This window comes from Trichoderma ghanense, assembly GCF_004382785.1.
Source record: "Trichoderma ghanense strain CCMA-1212 chromosome Unknown scaffold_9, whole genome shotgun sequence".
Taxonomy (NCBI): domain Eukaryota; kingdom Fungi; phylum Ascomycota; class Sordariomycetes; order Hypocreales; family Hypocreaceae; genus Trichoderma; species Trichoderma ghanense.
Genome location: NW_027395672.1, coordinates 80,834 through 96,280, shown reverse-complemented (window position 1 = coordinate 96,280; position 15,447 = coordinate 80,834). Strand labels below are relative to the sequence as shown.

The 15,447-nt window shown below is 55.5% G+C and overlaps 5 protein-coding genes across 5 annotated transcripts; all 5 read left to right on the top strand.

The window, feature by feature from the left end:
* Positions 1-562: 562 nt before the first annotated feature.
* Positions 563-4,004, top strand: CCMA1212_007115 (uncharacterized protein; the record flags this gene model as incomplete). Its single annotated transcript, XM_073704293.1, has 4 exons — positions 563-836; positions 973-2,145; positions 3,036-3,761; positions 3,859-4,004. The coding sequence occupies 4 exons, from the start codon at positions 563-565 to the stop codon at positions 4,002-4,004; spliced, it is 2,319 nt and encodes a 772-aa protein (XP_073556876.1).
* A 2,118-nt stretch (positions 4,005-6,122) lies between these two features.
* Positions 6,123-8,390, top strand: CCMA1212_007114 (uncharacterized protein; the record flags this gene model as incomplete). The annotated part of the gene is made up of 1 exon (XM_073704292.1): positions 6,123-8,390. The coding sequence occupies one exon, from the start codon at positions 6,123-6,125 to the stop codon at positions 8,388-8,390; it is 2,268 nt and encodes a 755-aa protein (XP_073556877.1).
* Positions 8,391-10,470: 2,080 nt separating this feature from the next.
* On the top strand, positions 10,471-10,770 carry CCMA1212_007113 (uncharacterized protein; the record flags this gene model as incomplete). Its single annotated transcript, XM_073704291.1, has 1 exon — positions 10,471-10,770. The coding sequence occupies one exon, from the start codon at positions 10,471-10,473 to the stop codon at positions 10,768-10,770; it is 300 nt and encodes a 99-aa protein (XP_073556878.1).
* A 50-nt stretch (positions 10,771-10,820) lies between these two features.
* On the top strand, positions 10,821-11,234 carry CCMA1212_007112 (uncharacterized protein; the record flags this gene model as incomplete). The annotated part of the gene is made up of 1 exon (XM_073704290.1): positions 10,821-11,234. One exon carries the CDS (start codon positions 10,821-10,823, stop codon positions 11,232-11,234), a length of 414 nt encoding a protein of 137 aa, XP_073556879.1.
* Positions 11,235-14,392: 3,158 nt separating this feature from the next.
* On the top strand, positions 14,393-15,232 carry CCMA1212_007111 (uncharacterized protein; the record flags this gene model as incomplete). The annotated part of the gene is made up of 3 exons (XM_073704289.1): positions 14,393-14,575; positions 14,617-14,769; positions 14,897-15,232. The coding sequence occupies 3 exons, from the start codon at positions 14,393-14,395 to the stop codon at positions 15,230-15,232; spliced, it is 672 nt and encodes a 223-aa protein (XP_073556880.1).
* Between the last annotated feature and the right edge of the window lie 215 nt (positions 15,233-15,447).

Below are 15,447 nucleotides of genomic sequence, written 5' to 3'. Positions count from 1 at the left end.
CCACCCCCTCCCCCCCCCCCCCCCCCACCACCCCCCCCCCGCCCCCCCCCCCCCCCCCCCCCTGGCCTGTCCTCTTCTGTGCCTGTCGCATGGCCGCGGCGGCGCAAGAAACCGCCCTGCCACCTTTTGCTTCTGTCCCCCCCCCCCCAAGCCAGCCCCCGGTCTCCCGCTCATCCCTCGCTGGCGTCCCCAATTCACCCACCTGGAGCTAGGCGGTACGACGTCCCCACGTTGCGCCCACTGAGCCTCTGGCCTCTACTCGTACCCTCCTCCCCCCCAAGCCCTGCCCTCCCGGTCCAGTGCTGTACCGTACAGTACAGCATAGTACGCGAGACCAAGAAAAGATTGCTGCTCCCCGGCGTTGTCCTTTCAGGCCTAGCACGCCTCACCCGTGTCATCCCGGTCAGTCGCCAGGGGATGGCCCACCCCACCACGACGTGCTGGGCCATGAGTCTGTCAAGGGGGCAGATAAAACATCAAACGCGTCCTATCTCGACATGTTTTTCTCTGCCAGCCTAATGAGCTATTCGACGTTGGAGTGTTACTGATGCGTCTTCTCCATATGCAGCATCAAGCCCACCACCAGCAACAAGGTCATCAGCCTTCGCAGCAGCTCCAGCACTCGCGCCCACCCAGCATCGTTCACCAGCATCACCAGCAGCACCCGCAGCACCAGCCGCCGCAGCATCACCAGGGCGCATACTCGTCGCAGCACTCGCTCCCGCAGGCGTACCAGGCCAGCAGCCAGGCGACCAGCACGCCCGAAGCCTTGAACTACTACAACCACCCGAGCCCGTACAGCACGCCAGGTGCCACGAGCGGATACACGTCCGCCGGTAAGTCGTCCCTGCGCCGCAGCAAACGCACGCACGCACGCGATGCCCGCGACTCGACCCGACTCGACTCGACTCGAACCGTACCGTCGCAACACTTGCTAACACGCGGGCCCCTTGTGCCTCTCTGTGCCTCCAGATACCTCCGATATGATGGCCGCCGCCCAAATGCCCAGACCTCCCTACCCTCCAATGTCCTATCATACACCACAGTCCAACTCGCCCGCGTCAGTAGCGTCGCCGTCGCAGCATGACCAGCACCGAAGTTTGTACGGCCAGCCGCCGTCGCAGCATTTGCAGCAGTCCATGTACTACCAGCCTCCGCCTCAATACCAGTCCATGCCCCATCAGGCGGCACCCTCTCCCTACGCGCAACATGCCCATCATCACCAGCAGTCCATGGCCTCTCAGCCAAACATGATGATGTCGCATGCGGCACCGCAGAACCAGATGCCGCCGCACGCGGCGCAGCACGCGCAGCACGCTCAGCACGCTCAGCACGCGCAGCACGCACAGCACGCACAGCATGCGCAGGCCGGCATGACGGGCAGCCCGCGGCCCAAGATCGAGCCCCAAGTCCCCCTGCAGCTGCAGAAGCAGCAGCCGCAGCCTTCTCCCATGTCGCAACCCCACCACCAGCAAGGCCCGCCGCAGCTTCAGAGCCCCTCCAACCCGACGCCCGCCGTCAACCCCAACGCTGCCCCCGGCCCCATCCCGGCGACGACGCCGCTGGTCGTCAGGCAGGACGGCAACGGCGTCCAGTGGATCGCCTTTGAGTACTCGCGCGACCGCGTCAAGATGGAGTACACGATCCGCTGCGACGTCGAGTCGGTCAACATTGACGAGCTGTCGCCCGAGTTCAAGCAGGAGAATTGCGTCTACCCCCGCGCGTGCTGCCCCAAGGACCAGTACCGTGGAAACCGCCTCATCTACGAGACGGACTGCAACCGCGTCGGCTGGGCGCTGGCCCAGCTCAACGTCCCGCTCCGCGGCAAGCGTGGCCTGATCCAGCGCGCCGTCGACAGCTGGCGCAACAGCAACCAAGACCCCCGGCTCCGAAGCCGAAGGGTCCGCCGCATGGCCAAGATGAACAGCCGCAAGCAGCAGCAGCAGGTCCAGGGCGCTCCGCACCCCGGCGCCCACATGTCGGGCCCCGGCGGACCAGGAGGCCTTCCTACCGCTCCCGCACCCATGTCCACGACTCACGCGCCCAACATGGGCAAGCCCACGATAGGCAGCATGGGTCAGCCTATGCACCACCACCATGCCGGGGGCCACCCTGACGGCGGCGCACCGGGTGGAGAAGAAGTCGGTATGTTTCACCAGATGTGATTTTTGACTGTCGCATCTGCTGTATTTGCATCACTTTCTGCCTTGCAAACCTCTACTAGACAGTTTTTACGCCGTCGAAACGTTGTGTTGATTTAATGATACCAACTCATTTTTTTACACCCTCCTGCAAAAAAAGCACTCCTACACTCTTGTCTTTTTTTTCGAGGGGGGAGGGGCCCCTCGCTGTTCTTAATTTGGCCCCTTTTATTGTCTCTTTGTCCCCCCCCTACCTCTGTTTTTCTTTTTTTCCTCCTCCCCCATTTTCGGCTCTATGACTTCTGGGATTTGGGCTTCTGTAACAACTCTTTGTGTGTGTTTTCGACGTCTGTTTGTTTGTTAAATAGCAATGGGCCGGCTTCGCTTGTCGTCTTACCGCGCATCATATTACCTACCTTTATACAGCATGCCTTAATGGCAAGAGGTCGATAGTCGGTCCCTCGGTTGGCACAATCCTGTATATTACCATAAAAGTCGCATCGGACTGCCGCTGCTGTCAAGTTTGTCTGCTTTGCTGCTTGGTTTTCGCGCGACTCTTAGATGAGTTGAAATACGCCCTAGGGCTATAAGAAGTTTACTCCCTCCCCCCCCCTTTCCTTTTCCCTCCAGCTGGCAGCTGAATTTTGCTATAGCTGGTTTGGAGGAGGCTTTCTTCTCCCATTACGCACGGCGAAATAGTTTGCCTTGGTCTATTAACTCCCTTTCCTTACCCCCCCTCCCCCCGGCCCCTCCCCTGCTATATAAAAGTTTCAAGACGTCTGGCGTGCTTTCTCTGTCCTTTGATAATATTGGTCCTCTTCGCTCGCGTTTTCGATCATTTGAGTAGTAATTGCATGGAGTAAAACAAAAGCTAACGTGTTCGCTGAGGTAAAGGAAATAACTCCTATGAGGACCAGCACCACCACCACCAGGCGCCAGCAGGTCAGATGCCTCCCTCTGGCGGCGACGACGTGAGACAGGCGCACGTCTTCGCAGGATATGCGGGCCCGGGCTCATACCCTGTCGGCGGTCAGGGCGGCGGGTCGATGTCTCAAATGGCTCCCCGGACCAACGGGGCCATACCGGCGAGGAGCCACAGCCGCGGCCGCGGTGACGATGACGGCACGAGCGACGGCCTGTTCCCCGACATCCCCGAGGCCAAGCGGCGCAAGTTCATCCTGGTCGAGGACAACGTGCGGGGGAACCGGCTCCGGGTGCGCGTCACGCTCGACGGGGTGGACACCAACGAGATCCCGGACAGCTTCCGCAAGGGGGCGAGCGTGTTCCCGAGGAGCTACTTCCCGCGGGAGATGCAGAGCCCGCCGCCGAGCGCCACGGGGTCGCGCTTCTTTGCCGACGACTTTTCGGACGACGACGACGGCACGCAGGAGACGGAGGGCCGGGAGGCCTCGCGGCGTGGCCGCGGTGCCGGCTCCGAGAAGCTGCGGGGCGAGGTTGTCAAGGTCGCCGTGGCCGAGGGCCAGGAGGTGGAGGCGACGGTTCCGAGGCTGAGGAAGTCGGGGCGCGCCAAGGAGGTGCGGCTGAATGACCTTGGTTACCGCATGGCTTGGTTGCAGAGTCGTGTGTTTTCTGGACGGACGGTGTTTCTTCAGCGAGCGCGTGAGTAAAAGACTCATCAACCGAGAGACCGACGGACAAACACTGTCTAGCGGTTGTGTTACGAGAGTGGGAGAGAAATGCTGACGGTTTCGTATAGTTGACTGTTACCGAAACAAGACCCGGGCGGCCATTGAGAGCACCATGGCTGATGTCCACGCTGTTGCGCCTCATTTCGAGACGAGGCCTGGAAAGAGACGGTGGGCTGGGCGGATGAAGCGCGGAGCGAAGAATGGGGACGATTAAATCGGCCTCCTTGAGGTGTGACGTGACCCTTTTCATGCGACGACGACAGCCATCTTCCTTTCGGGTTTGTATCTATGTCACCGTATAGGTACTGGGTGGCTACTCGTTTCATTTTCACGGGACAGTGGTCGTCCTCATGTTGTTTTTCTTTGGTGGAATGTTCTCTTCAGGTCATGATGAGCTACGTTAATTTCCTTGCTTTCTTTTGTGTGTTGTTTTTGTTGGAATCTTTCTGTTTGTTATGTTTGTCTATTCATGTTGATGTCCATGTTATTTATGTCAGGGCGGCAGGAAGGGCAAGAGGGCGGAGAGGTAGTAGCATCGTGGTCTAGCGTTTTTACATGCTGTGTACTCTTGATATGGAAACTAATAATGGGTTGGTTGGCTTTTCTTTGCGAGCGGGCAATGAATGACGGTTGAAGGTAATGATATGAGGGATTGTTGGAAGACTTGGGTATCTATGGGTGGCTTAGACGGTGGCATTTGAGCGGTTTTTGGTATGACGAATATATCATGACATGTCTCCTTTTATCTGGTTTTCATACGTTTTGTTTTCTTATGGTTATGATGTTTACGCCGAGTGTCGTCTTTTATACATACATACTGACTTGTCTGATGCACGAGTTGTGTTATACTCAGCTTGACATAGATGTTGTGGAGTTGCGTAGGATGCGTCGAAGTACGAAACCTCCAAACAAACGCACAACACACCTCCCGGCACATCCTTCTTCTTCACTGTCTTGGGGCGCGCCGAGCCAATTTGAAGGAATGGAAAGAGAAGCAAAAGAAGAAGTGGGATACCAAGGACACTGGGGGTTCCCCTGCTAACAGGAACGCAACACTTGGCCAGGATACCACAAGAGCCCTGCCTGGTCTGCAGATCTGAGAAAGTGGAAAAATCATTGAGGGACAGACTGAACTGCATGGGAGAGGCTCGGGCACTAGTGAAGAGGGGACGTGGGCAAGACAAGGCGAGGCAAGGGTAAGGTAAAGCAAGGGTAAGGTAAGCCAGGGCAGGGCAGGGCAGGGCAGGGCAATCTACTGAGGGCCTTGCCATGTTATTCGGAGTTCCATCCCGGCAGGCTTGGTGAGGACAGACATGGCACTGTCACAAGAACGGGGTAAAACGGCGAGGGACGAGAGAAAGATACGGGGATGAGGTCCAGCGACATGTGAGGACCTGCGTGTAAAGGACTAGCAGTAGTACGCCGTAGAGAGGCAGTTGGCCGCAGAATCCACAGGAAGGGGACATGGGTTGAAGCGACTGTCAAGGTTATTTAACGTTGTTTACATTGTCCTCCATGCACCAGCACGGAATCCATCATCCTTGGATTACCATACCAACCACATAACAGGAGTTGTAGCAGTACAGTACGGAGCTGGGGACTGAGGTTCAAAGTGCCGTCAAGGATCCAATGATAAGTCAGGTATGAGGCGTAACTGTAAGCGGAAGGATTCGTTTTTGGGGGGGGCTTGGAATGGCTGTACAAGTACGTGCGTGCCCCGGAGTGGCTGAACTGGCGCTGCGTGGGAGACGGCTGTGGCTTTGGGGCTTGTTATTGCGTTGGTACTAGTAGGTGTGCCTTGTATCTCGCTTTGGTTCGGGTTGCTTTAGGCAAAGTACAAGTACAAGTAAGCCGACGACATCATCCCTCAGCCTCATTTACTACATACCTACTTGCGCAGGCTGTTGCGACGACACGACACCTCATGACTCTTGACCTTGCTGGTTCAGAGCTGTGTGGATTTCATACTATACACCTTTCTTTGAATTCCTCGGCGAAAGTCGAACAAAAAGAGAGGGCGCGAATGTTCAAGAGTCCAACACGCATCGCTTGATGGCACCTGCGCGATTGCGTCTCTCTCCACGATAGCGATAAGGTCGCGACTTGCGACAAACGACCTCCTCCGGCGCGACAACGACAAATACAACCACCACTACGACGACGACGACGACACACACACACGGCATAAACAGCAAGCGATAGCATCAGCGACGGCGACCACAAGAACAAGAGAGAGAGAGAGAGAGAGAGAGAGAGAGAGAGAGAGGGATACTCCGCGCACATCCTGATCCCCAGAGGGAGCGAGAGCCCAGAGGCAAGAGGAAGGCAAGCCATGGCGCACTACCAATACCCGCACCAGCCGCATCCCGGCGCCGTCGAGCTCGACACGTCCAACTCGTCCCGCTACGACGGCGAAGTCTTTGAGATGCCCGGCGACTCGGCGGTGCCCAAACCAGAGCGGGAGCAGCAGCAAGGCAGGCGGCCGGTCCAGGCGCAGGACGAGGAGCTGGGCGGCATGCAGGCGAATCCGTGGCCGTTTTACCTGGATCGAGATGTCGGCACGGAGGCTTCGTCGCGGCGAGGCGATGCGGAGGATGAGAGCAATGTCGGAGCGAGGGAAGATGTTCAGAAGGGCGAGGTGATGGGAAAAGGTGTGGATGGAAAGGCCGAGCGGCCGCTGGCGAATCCGTGGGCCTACTTTGGGCCCATGTCGCCGAGTGAGGATGTTGGCGGACGCGAGGCTGCTGCTGCTGCTGGGCAACATGTCGGCGGCTTGGGGACCAGGATCGAGGGTGCCGGAGATGTCAAGGCGAAGAGCGAGAGCCAAGATGCTCCGGCAGCAGCGCCGGCGGCGCATCAGGGCACTCATGGCGAGCAAGGCGCAAACGGTGCTTCTCCCTCTCCCCCAGTAGCACCAACGGGTGAGCCATCGCCATCGTCGCCGCCGGCGCCGGGGTTTTATCCTGCGCCTTTGCGGCTATCGAGGAAGGATGTGCCTCCCGCCGCTGCGCCAGCGTTCAAGCCCTACGCTCCTCCAACAGACAGCGTCCCGGCGGTGGCGCCGCTCAATGTGAAGCATCAGAGGCCCTCTCCTGACGTTGCTCAGGGCGAGGCCCCCACCACGCTGCCGTACAGGCCGTATCGTCCTGCCGGGCATGGCGAGCAGGATGTGAACCAAAGCGCTGATGCGGCGGCGGCATCTTCCGCTCCGGTGATGCCTCCCCAGCCGGCGCCGGCGCAGTCCCATGGACCTCCAGTTACAGCGGCTGTGGTTCCTCAGGGGACGTCTCCGCAAGTGACCACTTGGTCGGCATCTGGATCGCCGAATCCAGCCCAGCAGCAGCCGGCGCCTACTTCGCCGGATGGGCTGGCACCGCATCATCCGTCGTATCAGCCAAGTCGCCCGCCGCCACCAGCAGCAACTGGCCCTCCTTCTCCTCTTCCCGTTGCCGCTCCCCCAGTTCCTCCCCATCCTCCCCTTTCGCCTCATCCTCCTGCTGCCGCCGCCGCCGCTGCTGCCGCTGCTCCCCCTCCCCCTCATCCTATACAAGCACCTACACCAGCAGCACCACCGCATCCATCTGTTCCTGCTCCGTCCCCCTATCCGCATACTCCGCATCACATAGCTTCCGTACAGCCCGTCTCTCCGTATCATCACACATCGCCGAGCCCTTCCCCTCAGCGTCCTGCAACAGGCTATCCTCCAAGCTCAAGCCCTGTGCCGGGCCTTCAACCCTACGGACTGCCCCATTCCGCGCCAAACTCTTCCCTCCCAAGCCCGGCTATTGTTCCCTTTCAGTTCCAGCCCACGACCCAGTCGCCACCGCAAAACCTGTACCCTGTCCCAACTCCCACGCCTCCGGTTGCCTCTTACACTCCCCCGGCTCCGATACCCTCCCCTGGCCCGGTGTCTTACCACCCGCCTCCCCAGCACTATACGCCTCCACCGCCGACGTCCAGCTATGATATCCCACAGCCTACATACGCTGCCTCGGCCGAGATCCCGCCTCCTCAGCCGCCGCGGCCGCAACTCCAGCAGGCAACCATGGGTGCCTATCAGTATCATCCACAGCCTCATCCGCAGCCCTCACCGCAGGCTCAGCCCCCATTCTATGATTATGCCGGCACACCGAGCCCAGTCGCTCAGCCTCCTGTCTCTCCGCAGCCCTCTCCATACCACAACCCATACGGGCCAGCAATAGCGCCTCACCAGCACCACTACCCGGCCCAACCTACTTATGCGGCATCCAACGCCAACTCGCCCTCCTCTCCGGATCCGCAGGGTCAATATGCGGTTCCCCCCTTGCCGCCGCGGCCAGCAACGGCACAGCCGCAGCTGTTCGCCGGCTTCACCTCTCAGAATGTAGTGGTCTTTCCTCCGCCGCCCAAGAGGGTGTTTAGTCCGCCACCTGTTGCTGCCGGTGCTGCGCCTCCGCCTCCACGACGGCAGTCGGGGGGCTCGGGCGGTCGGCTGTTCAGCAGCTCTTCTGCTTTGAAGTGGATAGACAAGACGGGCAAGGGATTGGAGAACAAGCTGGATGCGGTGCTGGGCTCTCAGGGGTCTAGTAAGCCGCCTCCGCAGCCGCCTCGTCCTACTTGAAGCGAACGGTGACTTTGGGTAAACTTGTCTGTTGTGATTCCTTTCCTGTTTTCCACCACGTTTGCTACATGTATTTGTATGTTTAGCGAATGCGGGTGGCCCATGGTTCCATCGCCTTCCCATGCGAGTGAACGAAGCGGGATATAGAGATGCTTTGTTGCCTGGGTAGCTAAAACTAACGTGGTTCTAACTTTGGGAGAGGGATTTGGGCTTTTTGATTTGATTATTAGAGCGCGAGTTATATCATATGCAACAATGGACTAATGGTATAAGACGGGATGCTATGAGGAACGTTCCTTTAAACGACTCAATCTGTTTCCCTCGTGATCCGTCTTTCGTAGGACGTTGAACAAACTCGTATCCCAATATGCGACCTAATGTGTTCACGTCCACAGAGATAACCTCGGTCTGATGTAACGAAAGGATAAGATGGGAAGTTGGGTTTATTGTTAGCCCCAGTCGGAAGGTAATATATCCTCCATCTCCAGGCCAAGGAACAACTCTGTTAGTGATCACGCAGAGGGAAGGGGAAAGAGAAGATATCCTAAGTCCATTCAAGCTCCGTGGACTTTGTAGGTACTACTACTGCCCCTGTACTTGGTTCTGGTCTTGACAGACGGATTATCAGACTTGTTTCCCCCCCCATCCTGGAACTTGTAACGTGAGCAGAAGGCATAGCATGCTCCTCGTTATTGGAGTGAAGCCCCCTCCCTTGGCAGGGCATAAAGGGGTATCCTTTGCTTGACTAGTCCAAGGGGGCCAAAACAAGTAGATAAGAATACAGGACAACTATCTTTATAAACAACCAAGTGAATTACAAGAACGCCACGATAAGTAAAAAGATGCAAAAAAAGAAAAAAACATACAACAGCCGGTGTTCGCTGGTGGTCACCCACCCAACTACTAATCTGCCGGTTAGTGGCTTATCTATGGGGGAGCGGACGGGACCCCGAGTTTTCCACTACCTATGGTCGTATGTGCTCTCCCACACCTCTATCCAGCCATATAACACACGTGTAGTGGCGTTCATTAGAATGAAAAGGGCAAAAAGAGAAAACATACAACAGCCGGTGTTTGCTGGTGGTCACCCACTCAACTATTAATCTGCCGGTTAGTGGCTTACCTATGGGGGGAGCAGACGGGTAACGTATAATAGTTATTGCAACTTGCCTGAGCTTCTGCCAACTTTCGCCCTCCGTCGCCTGCTGGAGCGGGTGGCCGTTTCTCACGGAGCGGGTGGGCCTTTATTTACTCCACTAGCCGCTATTACGGCTTACCGGCCGTGGAGACGGGAGGCTGAACCCGCCGTTGAGCAAGACGGCAGGGCTCGAGTTAATGCTCCAGTCGGCTTTTAAAAAGGGAGCCATGTCCCTTATAAATAGACTCGTCCAAAAGTTAGCTGCTGAAGCTGCGAACCCCAAAGCAGATGTCGACAAGCTAGCGCTCGATATGAAGCGCAAATTTGAGAGTATAGAGAAAGCCAAGGTGAAGGGGGGTAGCCAGCATCATCTGCTCTAATAACCGCTTCACGCCACTGTTAGAGGCCATCAAGAGCAATAATCATGCCGCCGGCGCCTCATATCTTAAAGGGACTCCATAACGCTAAGGCGAAAAATAACAGGGAGAGAGATGCTAGCCGTTAGAAGATATTTCTCAACCTGATTCTCGAGCAGGGGGACATTATAGCGGCTGCCTCTGAGGCCAACGCAGAGAACACCACTTTGTCGAGGCGCGGGCTGATTGCGACGCCATCGCCAGGGAGAGCCAGATGCTGCATGTCGTGGCCGCCTGTGAGGGGCATGATGCTGTTGTGGAATTTATACTAGGAGGGAAAAGGCCTATCCAGATCGACGCCCGTCCTATAAAGACGATGAGGAATTAAGAAATAACGCCGTTATCTCTTACGCAGGCTTGCCTTGAGGGGCAGGAAGAGGTGGTAAAACTACTACTCTCTGAGGCTGATCCTGGCGATATTGAGGTGCAAGACGGACAGCTGGGCGGGACTCCTCTCATGATAGCGAGCTTTGCAGGGCATGAAGCTATTGTGCGGCTGTTGATCTCGGCGGGCGCTAACGCTGACATGACAGACGTCAACCATGAGTATAACGCGCTTATAATCGCCAGCGTCCAGGGAAATGTGGCCGTCGCTAAGCTACTGCTGGAGGCAGGGGCTGATGTCAACGCACAGAACGGTACCAACGTAACCCCGACGTCGCTCACGTACGCCATTGCTAAGCAGCACGAGGTCGTCGTGAAGCTGCCTGTCGACCACCGCGTTGACGTTAACCTGAGAAGCACGTCTGATGCTGATTCGCCGCTGGCCATGGCCATCACCATCGGGAACGAGGCCATTATACGGCTTCTTCTAGGCCGGCGCTGATATTAACGCAAAATTGACCATGGGTTTTCACGTCTCTCGCCCTCGCCGCCATGTTAGGCAGAGAGTCCACCCTGCGGCTTCTTCTCGACAGAGGCGCAGACGTCAGAATAAAGAGCGAACAAGAGCAGATCCCGCTGCACTGCGCCGCCAGAGCCGGCAACAAGGCCATTGCGGAGATGTTGCTCAAGGCTGACGAGGCCGGCCTCAACGCCATGGATGTGCATGGCCAGACGCCCTTGGCTATGGCCGCTTATGCGGGGGATAAGGGCACCGTACAGTTGCTGCTTGACTACAGCGCGGATAAGCTGATAGATAAATATGGCCGGTTGCCTGGGCTGGCCATTCCGAACCTTACGACGGTGGTGGTGCCCCTTGTTGACACGCTCTACGGCAGCGTCGTCTACGACTTCGCGACGGACGACGCGGTCATGACCATCCTGCAGACGCTGCGGCCTGCCGGCTGATCTTTAGAATAGCTTGGCCTTTTCCAATCCATGAGAGAGAAAACCTAGGCGTTCTCCGACCCCCATGGGAGAGGTGCTAATCGTGTTGGTTTGTCGTATTCGTTCGACCGCAGCTTCGAGAGCAGCTTTGCGAACCTCCAATACGAACCCACGACGGCCCGGCTGGCGAGTACCAGGGCTACGTCGACTCGCCGACGAGCAACGGGGTGGCGAAGTTGTGGTCACTCCAGAAGCCCTGGCACAAATTCGGACAACTCGTGGGTTTCTTCTTCAAGACCAGGTACAAGACCCAGAACTTAATGAAAAAAGGTTGCGAGACTGAGAGTCAAGCGGGAGAGGTTCCAAAAATTATAGGAGAAGGATTGGGATACCCCCGGGTTTGACCCCGGGTATCTCACATCTAAATCAAATTAAAGCTTGAAGAAGAAGAGAAGAAGACATTAACAGACAGGAATTAAAAGAGAGAATTTATAATGCCTAATTTCTGCTGCTAATCGGGCGCGCCTTCTCTCTCGAGGTTAGTTCTCAGGGCTCTTTCCCTTAAGACAGAAGGAACCTGCTCGCCAGCTACCTACCTAAGGTAGTCCAACAAATTCCAGCTCTTTCCCATCATGCGAAATTGGCAGGACCGCACAGAATACTAGGTAAGTGCTGGGGGACAACGGGGCAATCTCTCCGTTACATCCTCATCCTCGTGCCTGACCGGCATTTTCCGCGTGTGAAGCCATCGTCAAATCAGTCATCATTGACCAAGTCGATTCGGGACCGGTGTCATGCCCACCACCACATTAGGGTCACGTCCCATCGATCAAAGCGCGGGTTCACCAAGCCGCGTAAACAAATGCACGTACTAAATCTCGCTGTGTAAATCTATTAGGACGAAATCAAAAAGGCTGTAAGCAAGACTCTAGCAAGCAACATCGTTAGTTACCTGCCTCAATCACGCGCCGCCTTCTCTAGAGTCTGCGGCAGTTTGGCCGACAGCGTCATGATGTCACGTGCAGTGCGAGCTGGCCTATAAGTATATATATTATGCTAGTAATGTCTTTAGGAACCTTCGGGTTGTGGTGGTGGCACATCCGGTAATCAATGAAGCTTATATGAGAAGGACGCCACTTTTTTGTCCAAGACGTCTTCAGTTCGAGACCTGGTGAAGTATTTATAATATTAGTTTTTTTTTACACCCTTTTTAAGGAAATAGAACCTCTACATTTAGCATAGATATAAAATGACCTTTTTAGATTATAACAAACTTGTAGAGTCGAGTAAGGAACTGGGATGTTTGTCTGCATTATTGTATGTGCACACAAGCTGCTTATACTAGAGTTCCGAAGCGCTCGCACGTCAATTACAGACATCCGCTTCACTTCTGACTCACCCAGCCAGGACACGAGCCGTGCAAGTGAGATCAGCCGGCAGGCCGCAGCGTCTGCAGGATAGTCATGACCGCGTCGTCCATCGCGAAGTCGTAGATGACGCTGCCGTAGAGCGTGTCGACGAGGGGCACCACCACCGTCGTGAGGTTCGGAATGGAGGGTGTGCAAAACCAAATAGCTGGCCATGCCTGTAAATATCAGGTTGCACACAACACCACGAATATCAGAACTGCCACCGTGTATAACGGTTATCATAAGCACCGCTTTTTGGGTTGGGCTTGGTTGGGTTAGGTGATTTTACAGTGATATATAAATTTCCCTAGCGCGGTGTTTATTGTCCTCTAAAAACGGAATCGTGTGACTCCAAATTTGGACTCGCGGGAGGCAAAAAATGAAAGATGTTAAACTCAAGAGAAGAGCTTGACGGGACCCCGAGTTTTCCACTGCCTATGGTCGTATGTGATGGGAAAAGGAAGCAAACCAGCTTATATCCATAAGTAACGAGGAAGGGGGAAGAGGGGCCTTCTCAGCTCGTTTGCAATCACGGCTTCGCGGGTTATATAGTCTAACAACAAACACATTCCATTTTGCCTCGGTGATTGAGATTCTCGTTTTCCTGCTTTTAGTTGGCTATGCAGTCGTTATAGAGTCTCATGTGCTGCGCAGGTTGCTATTGTGGCCTAAGGTTTTTTTTTTGGTGACTCACTTAAATATAACGGGGAGAATCGCAATCCTCGATATCGGGCATATGAGCTCTGTAATACACGTCACCTGTAGCGAGGGGAAATAAACGAAGTGCTGGCCACTGCGCTCACAGTATCAGCCAATACCTACCTGGTACTCGGTGATATCTCTGACCCTTTCTTTCTTTCAGTTGAACCGTCCCACCTCCATCATACTCATGGCTCTGTTCAGTTCCCAAGTGACACACAAAGCTCACTTCATACCTAGAAAACATTGACTAGAGTCCAGCATGGGCTTCTTGTTAGATTTCCAAAGGAAAGAGTACAGCCGAGATTTGTGCTGATGCTGTGCTACCCACCGCACTGACGGTGCTCAAGTTGCCACATGAGCAACAGAACAGATGATGATGGGCTCTGGTGATGCCCGGGAGGAGGGAGCTGCGTCTGCGGTCTTGCGGATCGGGATCTACAAGTGTTCATTGTTTAGTTCTTTTATTCGTGATATTAATTACGGAAGTATGTTCGTGAGGTGACGGATACGAAATAGCAATGCTAGCTATTGTTATACCCCGTACAACATCAACGCCTGATGTAGTTTCAAGAGAGGTAGGTCGTCTGTAAGGTAGTAAATAGAATGAGGCTAATATTAGTCCAGTGCTTTGGTGATCAGTGTGGAGAAGGGCCCTGAAGTGCTTCTATTTTGGGCCGTGCACAGAAAGACGGCGACTAGGTTCCTGCTAAGCACGTTGCCGCTGGCGGCGGCGGCCCGACGTTGTGCATGAGCTAATAAGGTACGCAGCAATGTAGCAGTGTGTGAACAGACGCCAGAAAGGCGGAGTTTGGCGGGAATCCGAGCAGAGCTCTCTTCTTTGGTTGAACGGCCTGTCAGTACAAAATATACATCACGGGTATTGAGAGCTGCAATGAGGGGAAAATTCAAAGAATAAGGGAGAAATAGCCGAGTGAGCTTTGGCGATTGGCCGATACAGCATCTTGATGGAAATACGAGATGCTCGAGAGCGGAATTGGATGAGCCACTCTGAGACATTTTGTGGTGATTCGAGGCGACAAACCCGGCGTGGCAAGGGATTCGTCAGATATGCCGCCCTTGCGGAGACTTTCCCCTCTCCCGCCACAGTCGAGCAATACCGAGGGCACTCGCTCGCATTTGAACTCCGAATGTCTGGTTTGGCCTCGCCTCGCCCACCACCACCGTTGCTCTCGAGGTGGTGCCGAGCAGACAACCCTGCTCTTCTTCAGGGCCTCTCTCTTGCTTCTTTCAGTCAGTGAATCCAGGTGCTGATTTAAGCACACAAACACCAGACCGGCTGTGCGTGCCATCGGCTTCCTGCTTACTATCAAGAGTACCTACATGGTACAAATTGGCAGATCCGACTACTGGCTCGACTCTCTTCGCACAAGCACCACCAGGTGTGCGCTGAATCCGATGGCGGAATTAGCGAGCTGAAGGGCGAAGTGTGCCTGTTTCACGCCCTCTCCCCATCTCTTCCTCGCTCTCTTTCCTTCTTCTTTTTTTAACTTTCTTCCCGAACTTTCTCTCTTCTGCCTCACTCTGGTCTCTCCCTGCCTCTTCTTCCTCAAGAGAGAGTGGGCGGCCGAGAGCGAGAGACAGGCTCAGTTTGCCGGCCGGTGTCACCGACCTGGTGTGACAAATGGTGCCGCAAAATGGAAATTTTGTCGAGCGATGGGCGCTCGGGATTTCGTCTACCCCAGGAATTGGGCCAACCGGTGCCGATCTGGCTTCGCATGTCCCAGATGGTCAGGTGAGAGCGCATGGGTGGCGTTTGAGGGGGCTGTAGGGAGTAGCCGACCTGGTGAGGCTGCCCGTTCTTCGCACTCTGTGCCTCCACGTCTGTATGCAAGGTTAGTAAGTAGGACTTGCAGATGCCAGCATTGGCTCCCGGGGTTTCTGGTCTGAATGGTCGTCTCTCATCCCAGATATTAGCGAGCGCATGCCCTGAGCTTTTCTCGCTACCCTTCCAGAGGCGAGGACGCGCCCATTAAGTGGTGGAGTCATAAGAACAGAGAGCGAGCTTGGGAATGGGCTTTGGCCTGTAGCCAAACCTTGACGGCGATGTTTCAAGGGACCGCGAGCTCTGATACTGCGCAATATTATAATACCCGTAAAACAGG